General features: G+C 38.2%; 2 protein-coding genes across 5 annotated transcripts in view; one reads left to right on the forward strand and one right to left on the reverse strand.

Moving 5' to 3' along the window:
* Nucleotides 1–2,251: 2,251 nt before the first annotated feature.
* hnrnpa3 (heterogeneous nuclear ribonucleoprotein A3) lies at nt 2,252–9,612 on the forward strand. 2 transcript variants are annotated; one of them, XM_017039820.2, is made up of 11 exons: nt 2,252–2,405; nt 3,840–3,962; nt 4,050–4,196; nt 4,272–4,482; nt 4,773–4,862; nt 4,951–5,022; nt 5,581–5,628; nt 5,723–5,869; nt 5,970–6,086; nt 6,169–6,240; nt 7,532–9,612. In XM_017039820.2, the coding sequence occupies exons 1-10, from the start codon at nt 2,400–2,402 to the stop codon at nt 6,222–6,224; spliced, it is 1,017 nt and encodes a 338-aa protein (XP_016895309.1). In that variant the 5' UTR covers nt 2,252–2,399; the 3' UTR covers nt 6,225–6,240; nt 7,532–9,612. The 2 variants fall into 2 exon arrangements, with proteins under 2 accessions (XP_016895309.1, XP_008326539.1); XM_008328317.3 differs by lacking the exon at nt 7,532–9,612 and adding an exon at nt 6,347–6,966 and having other exon boundaries at nt 2,253–2,405.
* Nucleotides 9,613–11,258: 1,646 nt separating this feature from the next.
* nfe2l2a (nfe2 like bZIP transcription factor 2a) overlaps nt 11,259–15,573 on the reverse strand; it is an 8,371-nt gene continuing 4,056 nt past the window's right edge. Inside the window, exons 2-5 of one of the 3 annotated variants that reach the window (XM_008328320.3) lie at nt 14,826–15,083; nt 14,503–14,598; nt 14,218–14,418; nt 11,259–12,876 (exon numbers count right to left, since the gene is read on the reverse strand). In XM_008328320.3, the coding sequence (XP_008326542.1) occupies nt 11,632–12,876; nt 14,218–14,418; nt 14,503–14,598; nt 14,826–15,083 (1,800 nt within the window). In that variant the 3' untranslated portion in view covers nt 11,259–11,631. Of the gene's footprint in view, nt 12,877–14,217; nt 14,419–14,502; nt 14,599–14,737; nt 15,084–15,573 lie in introns of those variants that run through there. The other 2 variants (XM_008328318.3, XM_008328321.3) reach the window with 2 other exon arrangements.

The raw sequence follows: 15,573 nt of genomic DNA on the forward strand, positions 1-15,573 counted from the left end.
TTAGATGAAGGCCTGTGAGCATATGCAGCTGTGATAAATACCGTTGAGGAAGAGATTAAAAGATGAGCTAAGACTATATTAGAAACAAAAACACCTTTGACTGTTTTCCTAAAATGCTGCTGGCAAAGAACCACACAAACACAGAGTGTGTGTAGCAGGCAGCAGTGTGTGGGTCCTGTGATGTATCTCTGTGTCAGAGGGCAGTTTGGTACAAAGACGAGTGGATGTGATCAACGAGCAAACAAACATGTTGTCCTGAGGTTGAAGTGGAGGTGCAAACAGAGCATCCGTCAAACTGTATCTGCGAGAGGCTGATACTGAACACTAGGCACTTTCAAGACTTTTGTCCCTGTGACATGTGTTTCAGGGGCATTTCAGATCATTTCTCATACAGTGTTATCCATTAGTCTTGTCTTTGACTGTATTTAACTGTGGTCTTATTCTGGACTAGCCTCTAGCCACGATATGACTTTTCAGTTATAATTTCCTGACAATATATATTGTTTTGGTTTTGTGTGTTTTCTATTTCTGCCTCATTAGCTATTTTTGGCTAATTTATCCTTAGTTATTGGCAATTTAGATTATTTATATTTCTTTCTTAGATTATATCATATTTATATTACATTAATTTTGGCTATTTTTATGTCTACTTAACACGTTGGTTGTTATATTTAGACTAGATAAATAAGCTGTTTAATGAGATCGATCTATAAATCTATCTGTCTATGTATCTAGTCTTTAGTTAGCTTTCGTCTGGTTTCCTTCCAGCTATTGTTTTGGTATTTGTGTTAAAAGCAAAAATGTTTCTGTGCTAAATTGGTTTTTTATTTTATTATTTAATTTATTTATTTTCATTTTTTTATCCTTGTCTTAATTTTTTTTATTTAGGTTAACTTTTATTTTAGACTCTTCCAGATTAGTATTTTAGCACCTGGCTAATGTTTAAGCATTGTTGGTTATCTTTAGATATACAGTAACTTTTGGAAATAGACTAATTCAAATACATGCTGGTTGCAAAACAACCTCTAAAGAAATAAAAAAAAGTAAAATATTCCAGTCTGTCAAGTTTGTTTTGCATGACTGTTTTCTAATGTATTCTAATTCTGCTAGGGATTGTAACTTCTGATTGATCCAAAACAAACAGGACCAAACTGTCATGACATTTGGACAATATTCCTGACCATCTGCTCTGCTTCAACAACTGAGGCTAACACAAGCCTTACATGCCAATTGTGACAATGGCGTCTCTGAACAGGTGTCGATTGCAAATGCACAGATAAAATATAGCACTTTATTGTCAGCATCAGTGTCCTCAAACGGTCCGACATTGTCTGATTAGCAAAGTGGGATATGGGTTTTACATCATCACACATCAGGGAAAAAAAAGAAAAATAGACCACTGTGGCAATAGTGCTGCTGATAGTTTTTGAATGTGATTGCATGTTTTGATTAATTTCTTGACTAATTTTATAAAATTAGTTTCAGGTTTGTTGCCATTTTTATGCCCACAAACATATTTATCATCCCTGAACACTCTCAAATAAAAGGAGAAAAGTATAACTTGGCTCTTGAATATGAACTCTGGTCTGATCATAAATACACATCAATATCATTGTCAGAGAAAATATTACCCTTTTATTGGAACTGCAGTTTCTCACACACATTGTACAATAAAGTTAATGACAGACATTGTCTACATCATAAAACAACCATATATTTGGAGATGCGGGTCAGCCTCAACAATGCTCAGCAACGTGTCTCAAAGGTCATACATCTTTTTCAGGGTAACCCGTCTTAAAATAAAAACACAGTGACGTATTTCTAAAAATACAACTACATCAGGGGATGCCAGGTTTTAAAGAGATGTGACAGAAAAAAAATCTCTGAACCTTCCATAATTTTACTATTTAAAGCCATACTTAATTTATTAAAATACACAACAAATCAGTTAAGCTATCTAGTGTGTTTTGCACTGCGTTGGTGACGTTGCCCTGAATGTTATTCACTATAATATTTAAAGAAACGTTAAGTTACCGTGATAAAATAAACATTTACTTTACTGTATATTGTATTACAGAGTAGATTTAATGTCAGTAAACCAATTGTTTAATTCTTAGAAGGTATCGCAGTTGCAGAATTTCGCCGGTAGATGGCACAACCTATCGCCTTAAAAAAAGCACTGAGACATTAAAGACGGACAAAATAATTCTATCAAATCCAAAGACAGAAACGAAGTCATCATGTGGTGATGTGTGTACACTACACGTGCGACACGCGACAGTCGTTGTTGTATTTTATGTGATTAAAAAGGTGGATTGTCCTTCACCCCCTTCTGCACTCGGTTTCCGCGTCACGTGACGGGTCTACAGCTGCGCGTTACGTTTGCGGTCAACTGCAAAATGGAGGTAAGCTGGACCTGACTGCTGTGCAAATTAAACCCTGGCATAGTAATGCACCAGAGCCCAGGTGTCTTACATGCAATATTGACGATATTTTACGGTCTTATGTCTCTAAATATTCGTTTTTGTTGGTTGCTTGAGGGTCAGCGCTGCTCACGTCGACAGCACCCGCTGCTAAAGCTAATGGCTGCCAAAAGTAGCTGCGGGTACCTGACTTTTTTGATTTCGTGAATTCTTTAAATTTAAGATAAAAATTAGGACTACCAGGGAGAGACTGTAATTGATCAATAATAGCATGCAACATCTTTGAGGGAGGAGATTTTGTTTTCTTAAGTTAACAGTGGTTTCGAAAAGCTAGCGCTGTTTGTGTTAGCTTTCGAATGTTAGCAGTAGCTTGGCGATTTCAAATAATAGTAAATAAATAAAGTAAATAGTAACTTTTGAAAATAAATGCTATTAATTCACAGTGAGCCTCGTCCGACAATACTAACGACGATGGGGCTCGATTAGGAGCTACAATAAGCAGCCTACAATATACAACATGGATGTATTTATTCAAAACTACGACGTATATAGTTAAATGGTAAACAATGATGCATTATGTTGAGCCAGAACATGCAAGATACATGGGTTTTTGTTTTTGAGACCAATCGTGTTACAAGCTAGTTAAGTTATAGAACCGTTTTTGTGGTAAATAAACAATGATTCGCAGCTGCCACTAGTTCAAATAATGAAATGCATATTGACAATATGGGTACAAACCTTTACGTCCCGCAGCTCAAAGCTTTTTAATTATTAAGATGAAAGCCATAAAAGATCACTTTTCATATGAAAACAATAAAAATCATTCTCACCTATTTCAATCATTCATCTTTAGGTGTCCTGTTAATAAGGTATACTGTAACATATGGTTGCAATTATATTACTGAATCTCACCCCACTGACACTGATGAAGTTGAAATATTTATATATTTGCATTTATTGTTATGAACCATTTATGTCAAAATTAAGAACCAGAAGTATATCTATTTTATTTCAACATCTTTATCGTACATGTACTGTTCTCTTTGCTCTTTTGAGATAAACAAGTTCACTCCCATAGACTTATGGACACAATCATTTTAGGGTTTTGTCTAAAGCAATTGAATTTCTTACAAATCATCTATACCAAAAAAGGTGGTCTTGTGTATTTTTAAGTGTTGGAAAATATCACTTGGTGAATAGGAAAAAAACATCTTTAAACAAAGCAAATAAGTCAGGACATTAAAATTTAAGAAGCTGAAATACGCGAAGGTCTTAATATTTGGTTAAATACTTTTTAAAATAATACAAATAACATTTAAGAGTAGTATGAAACAGTTAGGTCATTGCACTGTAAACTTTTTAAAAATAATTTTACTCTATGTAAGTGTCTTTAAATAACTTGATGTGCCTTTGTAGGACCATAACTGCAAGGAGCCTGAGCAACTCAGGAAGCTTTTTATTGGTGGTCTGAGTTTTGAAACCACGGAGGAGAGTTTACGATCCCATTTTGAAAAATGGGGAAGCCTTACAGACTGTGTGGTATGTAGGCCTTCTGTCATTTCATGTAATATAGAATCACACTGCTGAACACATTGTCATTACCATAACGTCACAATTTGTCTTTAGGTGATGAGAGATCCTGGCAGCAAGCGGTCGAGAGGGTTTGGCTTCGTAACATACTCTTCTGTAAGGGAAGTCGATGAGGCCATGAAAGCAAGGCCTCACAAAGTTGATGGTCGTGTTGTCGAACCTAAGAGGGCCGTCTCCAGAGAGGTAAACGAGTCCCAGATCCAACAGAGTGGTTGCTTTTATCTTGTGTCTATTCTTCACCGATGCATTTTGTTTCAGGACTCCAATAGACCAGGCGCCCACCTGACCGTAAAGAAGATCTTTGTTGGTGGAATAAAGGAGGACACTGAAGAGTACCACATCCGGGAATATTTTGAAAAATATGGAATGATTGAGTCAATTGACATCATGGAGGAGCGCGCCACTGGAAAGAAGAGAGGCTTCTGCTTTGTTACTTTTGATGATCACGACACTGTGGATAAAATTGTTGGTATGTAAGACTTCTTGTGCAGCTAATACATTAGTCATGATGTTGTTTTTGCTCTACTGCACATGTGGGAATGTATTGGTGTCACTGAAATATTACTATTTAATTTTATGCAAATCTGTTTGACATTTTATAAGGACATGTGAGTCTCAATCTCTGATGAAGAATAAGAGTCTAGAATCAAGGATTGTTTGTTTCTTGATGCCAAAATGAGTTTGACTCTGAATTAAGACCAGCGTGTTTGCTTTAAAGTAATTACTTGTGAAACTATTTTGTCCCTATTTGGCTTACAGCTCAGAAATACCACTCAATCAACAAGCACAACTGTGAGGTGAGAAAAGCGCTCTCCAAACAGGAAATGAGTGCCGTTAATAACAACAGGGGTGAGTTCTTGTATGTGTGTCCATGCTCATATGGGATCAATAATTGTGTTTTTATCACAACCTAAAATTGTCTCATTCTTTTGAGCAGGAAGAAGTGGAGGTTCTGGGAACTTCATGGGGAGGAATAATAATTTTGGAGGTGGTGGTAACTTTGGCCGAGGTAAGTAACATTTGTACACTTGATTAAGTGTTCAAAGCTTTGACTGCACTTTTACGTGGCGTTAATTATTTTCATTTGTTTGTGTCAGTTTCGAAGTACTTCTGTAGACCCAGTATTAATTGTCCTAAAACATTCAACAACAGCTGTAATTTCAGATGTGGCGCTTTAAATTTTTTTTTTTTTTTTTGTTTTTTTTTTTTTTTTTGTTTTTAAACCTTATAGCCTTATACATGCTTGGTGATTTAGTACAGAGTGGGAGTTGCATTTACTCACAGGAGACATGTAAAACTGAGACCCAGTACTTTGCTTACACTTGGTCTAGACCTTAAAGAAGAATTGTTATTATGTAGATAATAATGTATGTGCCTCTACATCTCTAAATAATTTTGTTTTTGTGTAATTTTAGTTACTCTAGATAAAATGGTAGTGATAAAAATGTATATTTTGTCATCATATTTCACAATGATGCATGATTTTGCTAAAATGTTGTTGGAGAAACAATACATTGTTTTATACAAAACCAACTAATAAGACATTAAACCCTATTTTTGTGACCAGGTGGATACGGAGGCGGCAGAGGGGGTTATGGAGATGACTTTGACAATGGTGAGTTGTTGTAAAATAACAGACATTTTTGAAACATGCATAAAACAAATGACAACTCAAAATTTAAAAATGCTGGTGCACTTAACCAAAATAGGTCCTGGAGGAAATTATGGCGGAGGTCCAGGTTACGGAGGAGGCAGAGGGGGCTACGGAGGTGGAGGTGGGGGTGGTCCAGGTTATGGCAACCAGGGAGGAGGATTTGGTGGTAATTGTGATGGAGGTTATGGAGGCAGTGGAGGAGGTAAAAACAAACTAACTTGACTATAAAATAAACATATAAAGTGATGTTAGTGGACAGCTGGAACCAAACCATGTTGTAAGATTGACCTCTGCATCTCCAGGTTATGGAGGAGGTAGTAATTACAATGACTTTGGAAACTATGGTGGAAACCAGTCCAGCTATGGGCCCATGAAGGGAAACAACTTTGGTGGGAGGAACTCTGGTGGACCCTATGGTGGTGAGTTTAACGCTATGACTGACGCTCCCATTTCTTTAGAACTAAGTAAAGAGACATTTTGTTGTCCAACCCTTTACTGTAGGTGGATACGGCTCTGGTGGCGGTGGAGGCGGAGGCTACGGTTCGAGGCGGTATTGAAATATGACACATTTCAGTGAGTTTCCTTTCTTTTCCTGCATCGCACTCTGTTAGCACCAGTACAGAGTGAGCTTATGAAAGTGCAGAATAACTATTTGTTTTATCCTGTATCCATTCAACAGGCTTCAGTTCTTAGCAGGAGAGTCGAGGAGGTGAGCAAAGGAAATGTCAGGACAGCTGCAGGGTACTTTAAGGCAGTCATCTGAAAGCATTAGAGGGACACAAGAGTGAGACTTAACTGCAGCAAGAAGGACTGTATACACAAGACTTAAGTGCAGATGACGCCCTCCCTAATTGTAATAGATGTTAACTCACATAGAATACTTCCCTTTGTCCGTCTGAGTGTCTATATTGTGCCTATAAGATCAGTGATAACGAGTTTTTTAATCAGAAGTTACTTCCTATTGTTTTCATTTATATATTGGTGGATTTTCTGCCAGTCAAATCCTTTTTTTATCCTTTAAGCTGGTTCCTGTCACAGTGCATAGTTGGAAAAGCTAGAACCTCGCTTTATGACATACTAACATGATTCACCATGATTTTACAAGTGTATTTTGATTTTCTGTTTTTGTATGTGAAGTACTTTATGTAAATCTTTGGCAGTGCTCGTGTCACCAAAAATATAATAAGTTTGGATTAGTAACAAGGGAATTACGCTCATATTGTTTTCGTAAATCAAATTCTAGATTGTTCTAATATTTTGATTCATAGAAAACGAATGAATAAAGTTGTGGAGTAAAGACTGCTGAGGTTCAGTGCATTATTCGTTGAGAAAAACAAAAACAAAACAAGACCTGATGAGTTGTTAAATCTCTTGTCTGATTCTTGTGACTGAAGTTGAGAAAGTCTGTCAGGAGGTTTTTACAAGGTTGTCCCAGTTTTGGTTAGTTCTAGGACCTTTGCCAGTCCCTCAAACACCTGCAGTTTTGCCCTCAGTGTCACTAGTGTGGAAGATTTCAGATGACTGTCAGACAGGACGCCTTCAGACCCAGCACAGTGGACCAGTCAGCATTTTGAGAAAAGAGAGAGGGAGCGAAGGCAGCATCGAGCACAACGCCCATGGAGGAAGCTTGCAGTGTCGTGCCTGGTAGTGAGCGTCTTGTCCTACTGTCCAGGCTAGCTAAGACTCTCCAGCAGCTGGCGCTAGCGAAGAAAGACTAGTTCCTGGACACTTTGGAGTTCCTGATCAGTCAGTTTTTACCTGCACCAGATAGATTTCAGAAATTGAGGAGAAAAGGAAATATTTCACAATCAGATGACCTCGGAAGATGGAGCAGGCAAAAGTAACCACTTTGCTTGATTTACAGATGTGGAAAGAGGCATTCTCTCCTTGCTGCAAATCTGTTAAGACCTGATAACGAGGTTCTGGATGGGTAAGCCTTTTTTATTACAAAATATTAACCATGGCTGCACCTATTGTAATATAACGTGTTGTGGGGATTTTTGTTTGTTAAGTTTAGTTGAGCATGAACACCTGCAGAAGTATTTCTCTTTGACACCAGTCTATAACTAAGACACTACCTTTAGTCACAGGGGTCTTAGACCAATGGCCCTGAACCAACCATCGGTCATATGATCAAGGGTTGCAGAGAACAAAAATACATGTTAAAATATTTACAAAATATTCTTTTATATTTTTGGAAAAATAGCTGTTCTCTCTCAATTACTCGACAAATGTACACATTTAGATGTCTGAAGAGGAACCCCTCAAATAAAGCTGCATTCACAGTTCTACGCTAACTGTGGATTTATAGCAATGTTTCATTTTTATCTGATCCTGCCACACAAAGCAAATTCTATATGTGTGTGTGGAGTATAATATTATGGTGAGTTGTATTATTATTCAGTTAGAGTTCAAACATTTTCTCAGTGTGGCATCAGTGAAGTTCAACCTTGGTAACCTTGACAACACCAATCTAAGCCAGCATGACTTTGATTATTGAAATAAGGACTTGGACTGTTATTAAGCAAAACAACACACAGATGATACTAGATACATAGGGAGAAACTGAGGTGCTGACGGGGAGGGTGACCCTTTCTTATTTGCTATGGTTATTGAAATGTCGATAGATGAAGGTACACTCTGGTAGTCATGATGTTTTGCAGATGACACTGTAATCTGGTAAAGGTAGTTAGCAGGTGGAAGAAACCTTGACATTGGGAGGTTTTTATCTAGAGTGAAGAGGTATGATGATCAGCAGTATCGGAGGTAATTGTCATCGAAGAAGTTTATAAGGAGAAATAATACCTGCTATAAAAAAAAAGAAGAGGGAGCTAGAAGAGGTAGAGTTTAAAATGTTAAGGTATGGCCTTAGAAATTAGCTGCTCAAAGGGTCACTGAAGGTTTTGAAGTTATGAGATAAAGTTAGAGAGATAGTGGAGATTGTGGACAAAATTTGATAGTTGTTGATTTGATAGAGTTGCCAGGGAAGAGGAAAAGAGGAAGACCCCAGAGGAGATTTATGGATGTAGTGAAGACTTAAACATGGTTGGTGTTACTGGAGAGGAGAGCAGGCAATATGGGGAAATGGAGGAGTGAAGATAATTAACACTCTGCCACATTATTTTACATCTTAGGTCATGAAATAGCCTTTTATACAATGACTTGTAGTCTTTGAGACTTGACTTGAACCTGGACTTGAGTAGAGAGGAGGCCTGGACTGGACTCAGTTTGTTTTGACTGCTCTGGGTGAGAAGTACTTGCATTGTTTAATGTCTTGAAATGTTAGAAAGAAAAATCAAAACTTCCATTATACTTGATGGTTTATGATCATGTGCACTGCAGTGAACATGGTGAAATGTAGTATATTTTTGTCTACTGTATCTGGAACAACCAAAGGAACATTACATTTAAAATGTAGAGCTAACTTATTAGTGTAGCTCTACCCCGTGTGTAAATACAGGATGTTGTCTTCAGGAAGAGTTGACTGGGATGTTTTTTTGGGGTTTTTTTTTTCTCCGTCCCCTTTGGTCTACCCCCACAAAGTTCAGAAGTAAGTTCAAAGGTCAAAGGAAACTTTTGCTTTCATGGTTTCCCTCCTGTTCTCCCTCTAAACTAACTGATCTTTACATAGTATGTTTGAGAATTTTAGGACTTGTGTCCCTAAGTTTATAATGTTACCAACATGAACTACTTTTACATAGTTAAATATTAACTTATATTGTGTGATTTTACATAATTGACAAGATTACCTTTAAGATCCAAGTCAAAAGGTTGTCGTTTAAAAAAAACAGGTGTGATAATGTCTTCCAGCCAAAGCGCTTGTATTTCATAAGAGGAATGTGGACAAACAACCTAGTGATCTGTTCTTGTCTCACCGCTGTCACTAACTTGACCTGTTGCCTATTTGTATTGTGTATTCTGAATAAAGAGTTTTTTTTCATGATGTTTCTGATTACTATTAAGTACTTGAAAGCGCATCACGAAGCACAAATATTTGTTATCTGTGGAGTGGCACAACTGTTATCAGTGTCAGAGGTTGTGGATGTTTGGTTTTCTTGATCCAGCCCTGCCCAGCACATTAGTTTGACACACCCACTGTAGAATCAAAGGGTGCTGACTGTGTAAAAGTGCATTTGGATCAAAGTTATTATCGAGGTACTTTACCTTTGACTCTACCAAACCACAAGGCCGTAAATCCACAGTGCTGTCTTAACTGTTGGACAAGGTGGTTTTGTTCCTGTGACATTTTAATGGTTTCAGGACAATGTGCTTAAAGTTTTTTACAAGTAACAGTTTTGGGGGTGATTAAAAAAATAGTCTTTTGGGCCAACTCAAATAACTAACAGCTAACATTTTTGTTCTGGGGTTTTGATTTGATTTGATTTTGCATAATTTGAAGTAACTTTGGCCTGTTATAATATATTATATTATATACAAAAGTATTTATGTTACTTTGATAACCCGTTTATCAGTTGACTAGTATTTTTTTTTTACTTTTTTTTATTATTGTTTAACTTTCTTCCTCAGGAACTTTGGTAATTGGGTTGCTTGGGTGTAGTCTATTTACATTCACCTATACATACACAATAGATGCTGGGTATTTGTAGTTGCATTTTAAACTTGTCTATTTACTGTTTTTATTTAATGAGTTTTTACTGGGTTTTGTTACAACTCCTCAGGTTTCATTTATTTTGTGTTCAAGCTAGTTGTGAAGCACCAGCTTGTTACAGGAAGAATCATCAGCTTGAATCATCAATGCTGAAAAAATATTTTTGTATTTGTAACATTTTTGTTAACTTGAACAAATGAAGCCACATCATTTACCTAGCTTAGCTAAGTTTTCTTCAGCTAATTCTATATCATTTGTGGTACCACAGGCATTTATTCACAAATATTTTAGTATCCTTTTTATTATTATACTTTGCTTTAATTTCTATGCCTTTTTTTTTTTGCTTACGATTTTATTATATAGCTTGTTTTTACTTTTGCATCTTTATGGTACCTCTACTAACTTAGCTAGCCTGCATGTAATCTATTACACAACCATTGTTTTTTGTTGTCTTTCTGCAATACACCTAAATTAACATTACATATGTTCCGAACTACAATGAAGTTTATATGTGTGCTCCTAAGTCTCCTATTTTTTTCCTATCAAATTTGCTACTTGTAATGTGTTGAACGGCTGTGTTACACATGTCAATCATGAGAATGGTGTTGGACATTTAACTGGCATTTTTCCACTAGTCCTCAATACAGTTCCACACCCTGCTTTTACACTGTGCCTGTTGCTCAACAGGGCTCTTTGGTGTTTGACATAATGAATGCATTTGACGTGATTTCATCCACCATTGCAGTTTCACAGTATTAAAGGATTTAGGTTACTGTACAAACTTCCTCCAACAAAACCCAAGTAGACTAGGGCAGCAGGTTTCAACACGAGTTACCTTTATACAGATTTTTATTTCTAAAGCCTTTGTCTCAAAACCCAACTGGAACATGTGGTGAGTTACATAATCACTGTATGTTATATATCCATCTGGTTACCATCTGTGGTCAGAGTTTACCTAACAGTGGAGAAATATCAGACCGTGTAGCTACAGAATACTTTATTTCAAAGCAGGAACATTTAAAAAAGAACAGGAAAATCATGATGCCAAAGATACAAAATATAAGCAATGATTGAAACAATCATTAGCATAGAGAAATGTGATATATACAATATTTATATACACGCACACCATGTAACAGGTTTTATAAATCTGAACTGCAAGTAAAAGATTATATTTACAACAATATTGGTTAAAGAATCAGGAGTACAAAAGTAAAATATCAAAAATAATTACACATTTGGGAGAAGTAAACGAAAAACTATACAGTAGTTCTGCTGAGCTACTAAAGCCAAAAAGCTGAGCGACTACTAGCTAATTGCATAGTATTACATTACTAAGTTAATGCAGTACCATGTTAATGTAAGTGGTTGTCTTTGCTCTTCAAAGTCTTTTTAATGCGTGGGACCAGGAAGATGCTGCCGTTGGTGGACTGCTGCAGGGAGTATTCAGACGGGGAGTAGGAGTTCCCCTGCTCGTCTCTCAACATGCTGAAGACCTCCAGGTACAAGCTGTTGAGCTGCTGCTTCATTTCTTTCAGACTAGTGGCATTCTGGCGCTTCTCGCTCAGCAGACGCTCCTTTTCGTCCTTCAGTGAGTCCAGCTCACCCTCCAGACCCAGAATGTTCTCCATTTTACGTTTGCGACAGTTCTGTGCAGCCACTTTGTTCTTTCCACGCCGGCGTATGTCGCGGACCAGAGCCAGCTGGGCATCATTAAGTTGGTGCTTGGACATCATCTCGTTGAAATCATCAACAGGCAGATTGATTATCATATCAACGCTCATGGGGATTTTGAGAGCCTTGGCCCTTTGCTCGTCTCTTGGGAGACGCACATAAAAGCGTTTCTTGTTCTTGTCTTTGGTGAAGGGAGCATTGCTATGGCCATTCTCTTCTGCTAATTCCATCTGGTATTGTTTGGGCTCCTTGTTTTGCTGTTGGGGCTGCCCCACTGATGTGGATATAGACAGTGGAGTATCTAGATCATCAGGTTGGAAATTTAAGGAGAACATCTCAGAGTAGTCAGACTCTGCACTTCCGGGATTGTGGTCCAGCTCCTCCATGTCAGAATCACTATATCCAAACGACCCGTCCCCATATGCGGATTTAGTCGGGGAACTTGAATTTCGACTTGTGTTGGAGGACAGTCCAGAATCTGAGTCTGGCATCTCAGAGCCTGGATTGCTGTTGCCACTGTCAAATGATTCTCCTGGTGACAGGCTGTAGAGCTCCATGTGTGTGAAGGAAGACTTGTTAGAGATTTCAGATGTGGTTGGACTTTGATTTCCTTCCAGGCCCTGCTGACTGCTGCTCCCTTCCAGACTGACTGGGGGGTAGAATATGTCACAGATGTTCTCAGAACTGAAGTTAGAATTTAACTGGGGAGTTTCACTATCCATCTGGACGAAATTGTTTGGTGGGGACATGCTAGAAACAGAGCCATCAAATGTACCAATAAACTCCGGACAAACAACTGAACTGTTTATTTCCCCCTCTGGGATATTGGCCATGGCGTAAAAGTTTGGATTCTGGACTTCAGGGTTGTTTGGAAGAGGGTAAGAGTTGGTCTCCAGCGTGTCTTCCATTTGCATGTTCAGGCATTGCTAAAAGGAAAATAGCACAGAGAGTTATTATTGACATTAGGGCAATTATGTATGTACATTGTTTAGCCCTGATTATGGTTTTAAAAGCATGTGAAAGGCTTCTTAAAATCCTGTTGCATGAACCAGGTTGCCTTGTTGCATTTTTGCCAAGCCAAATCTCTTTAACCTGTACAATAAAGCTACAGTCAAAGAGCTTTGATTTATACAGTATAGCCTTGTAAGGTTCCACCTGGTAACCAACAGACTGTAGCATTGCAAGATTTCCTGTACTAATGTACAGTAATAACGAAACATTCACTGAATCGGCAGAAATCACAACTGTCAGCCTGTGTTGGTGTTGCTGTGGAGTGACCACCTTATCACATTAAAACAGCTTCTGAAAACTGAAAACGTGCATCTTTATCAGCTGCGTCGCAGAGTAAGTAGCGCAGGCATGCTAACGTTAAGATGTTTGGCCCATACCCTTCACTTCAAAACACCGTGATGTCAACATAACGCGTTACATCATGTGCTTAAGCAAATACGGACAGCCTTGAAACTAAACTGATAACCCACATTAAGACAACATACCGTAGCTTCACATGTCTTTCACAGGTTTGACACTCAACAGATAACTTGAAGACATAATGGTGTTAAACTTTGAAGTTTAAAGAGTAAAACCTTATTCAATGCCTAAAACTGTTTAGAGTAGAAATAAAAATTAAACCAAAGATTATTTTTAAAAATCCTTGGTTATTTATGTTTTCTTTGTAGAAATTTTTACAAAGACAAATTAGTTGCTGGTGAAGCCAAGACAAAAAGGTAGATGTAGCATGTTACTGTAGCAAACTAGCTTACTGCACAAACACTTGGATTTTTCCTATGGTCAAACAGGCTTAAATGTATAAAAAATATAGTTTTTCCGTGTACATTCAACTCATTTTTCAATGCAAGACTCCCTATTGACAAGTCCATAAAAATTGGCTCTAACATATGGTTGGTTCCTGCTAGACAGACATGCATGTTGAGATAAGCGACCTGAAGAACAAGTTTTTCTTCCTAATCTGACTTCCTAACTTTTAATACCTATGTGACTGTTTTTTGTTCATAAGATGCATGCAAATAACTAATGCTTTTGAAAAAGAACAAAAACAACATTCATCATTTTTTGTCTAACCTCACACGTGAGAACAGATCCCAACGGTATGAGCAGTACATATTTGAGATCTTATTCTCATAGGTCAAACAAAAAAGACCTTTTGTCCTCTAACACTGGGCTCTTGTGGTTCGTGCATTCTTTGGCTGTTTGTTCAGCCAGACAAAAACCATCCTACTATTGAAGGCAAAAGAATCCCTGTATACCTGCAGTTCAGGAAGGGACAAAAGCTCCATCCAGGCCTGTTCCAAATCAGGGCTCATCCTCGGTGCAGGGAGTGGTGTTAGTGGTGGAGGCAGTGGACCTGGGGTGAGGGAATCTGGTGGCAGAGGCATTTGCTCTGGAGACATCAAAATGTTGCTGCTGCTGGGCACTGCAAGAGTTGTGTCCAGAGAAACTGGGATGTTCTATAAGGCAGAGACATATAGAGTGTTATGTCGCAGCTTGCGATTATGTTAAAAATATGAAAATAAGTTGGTCAACACTCTTACCTCAACTTCCGCGACAGGAAATGTCTCCGCCAGTAGCTCTAAATAATCGTCAAAAAACATGGCCTGGTCGCTGCTCTCGTCTGTGAAGCTGACATTCTGCAAAAGAGGTTAAGACAAAAGTTATTAACTCAACCCCTCGAAGATTGATTTTTATAGCACTACGGTTTTACATTCTACCCATGCAAATCTACAACCTCCTCTGTGTTTCCCTAATTATACAGGATCATCTTGTTACCTAGCTACAATCTGCAGCCTATCAAATGTTGGTGGGTGTGGTCCATCTTCTATGTCATGAAGGAATAAGAAGTGTTTACTTGTGTGACCTCCAGAGGTGGGATGGGCAACTGGAGCTGGGCGCCCGGCTGTGCACGGGGAATGTATTCTCCAGTCTCCTCATCAAGCTGCAGCTGAGCGAGCAGTGCCTTCTCCTGCTCCCTCAGCAGATGCAGCCTTTTCTCTTCCTCCAGCTCCCTCTGCCTCTGCAGCTCATGCTCCTTCTGACGATGGTTGTAGTCGAACACCTCTCTGCAGGCGCCCAAATCAATGTCTTGCTTCCAGAGTATGTCAATCAGGTCCATGTCCTGAAAGGAGAAAAAAAGAGAAAAAAGCTCAGCTCAGTGTGCAGAGTTGTGAGGAGTATCCATGCTGTTCTGCAGTGAAAACGTGAGTCCCTGCTGTGAAGCGTGGCTGCTGCACCTGCCACACCCTGTCCCTCAGTATCTGTTCACTCTGGCACTAATGTCTACACCGAGACGCTGCATGAATTATAGATCATCTTCTCTGTTTCCACCTCACACCAACAGAAGACATGGATCCTCACTTGATACCTTAAGTGATCATCACCCATCCTATTCCACCGAGGTGTGACTATTTGTCTTGTTCCAACTCACTCCAAGTTGAAACTAGTAGTTGTATTATTTGTTATTATATGGCACAGTTTGATTATTATAGGTAAAGTACGACTGTTTTACTTTTTTTTAATGAATTGTAATTAATTACTGATTAATTTATTAATTCAGTAGTGTATCAGAGAAGTATATAGATTTTTATTGATTTTTTTTACAAGTGATG

Source organism: Cynoglossus semilaevis, chromosome 16, assembly GCF_000523025.1.
Source record: "Cynoglossus semilaevis isolate Cse_v1.0 chromosome 16, Cse_v1.0, whole genome shotgun sequence".
Classification (NCBI taxonomy): Eukaryota; Metazoa; Chordata; class Actinopteri; order Pleuronectiformes; family Cynoglossidae; genus Cynoglossus; species Cynoglossus semilaevis.

Coding starts and splice junctions, on each gene's coding strand:
- hnrnpa3 (XM_017039820.2), top strand. Junction 5,023..5,580: donor TGGTGGTAACTTTGGCCGAG/GTAAGTAACATT, acceptor TTTTGTGACCAG/GTGGATACGGAGGCGGCAGA. Junction 5,629..5,722: donor TGGAGATGACTTTGACAATG/GTGAGTTGTTGT, acceptor TAACCAAAATAG/GTCCTGGAGGAAATTATGGC.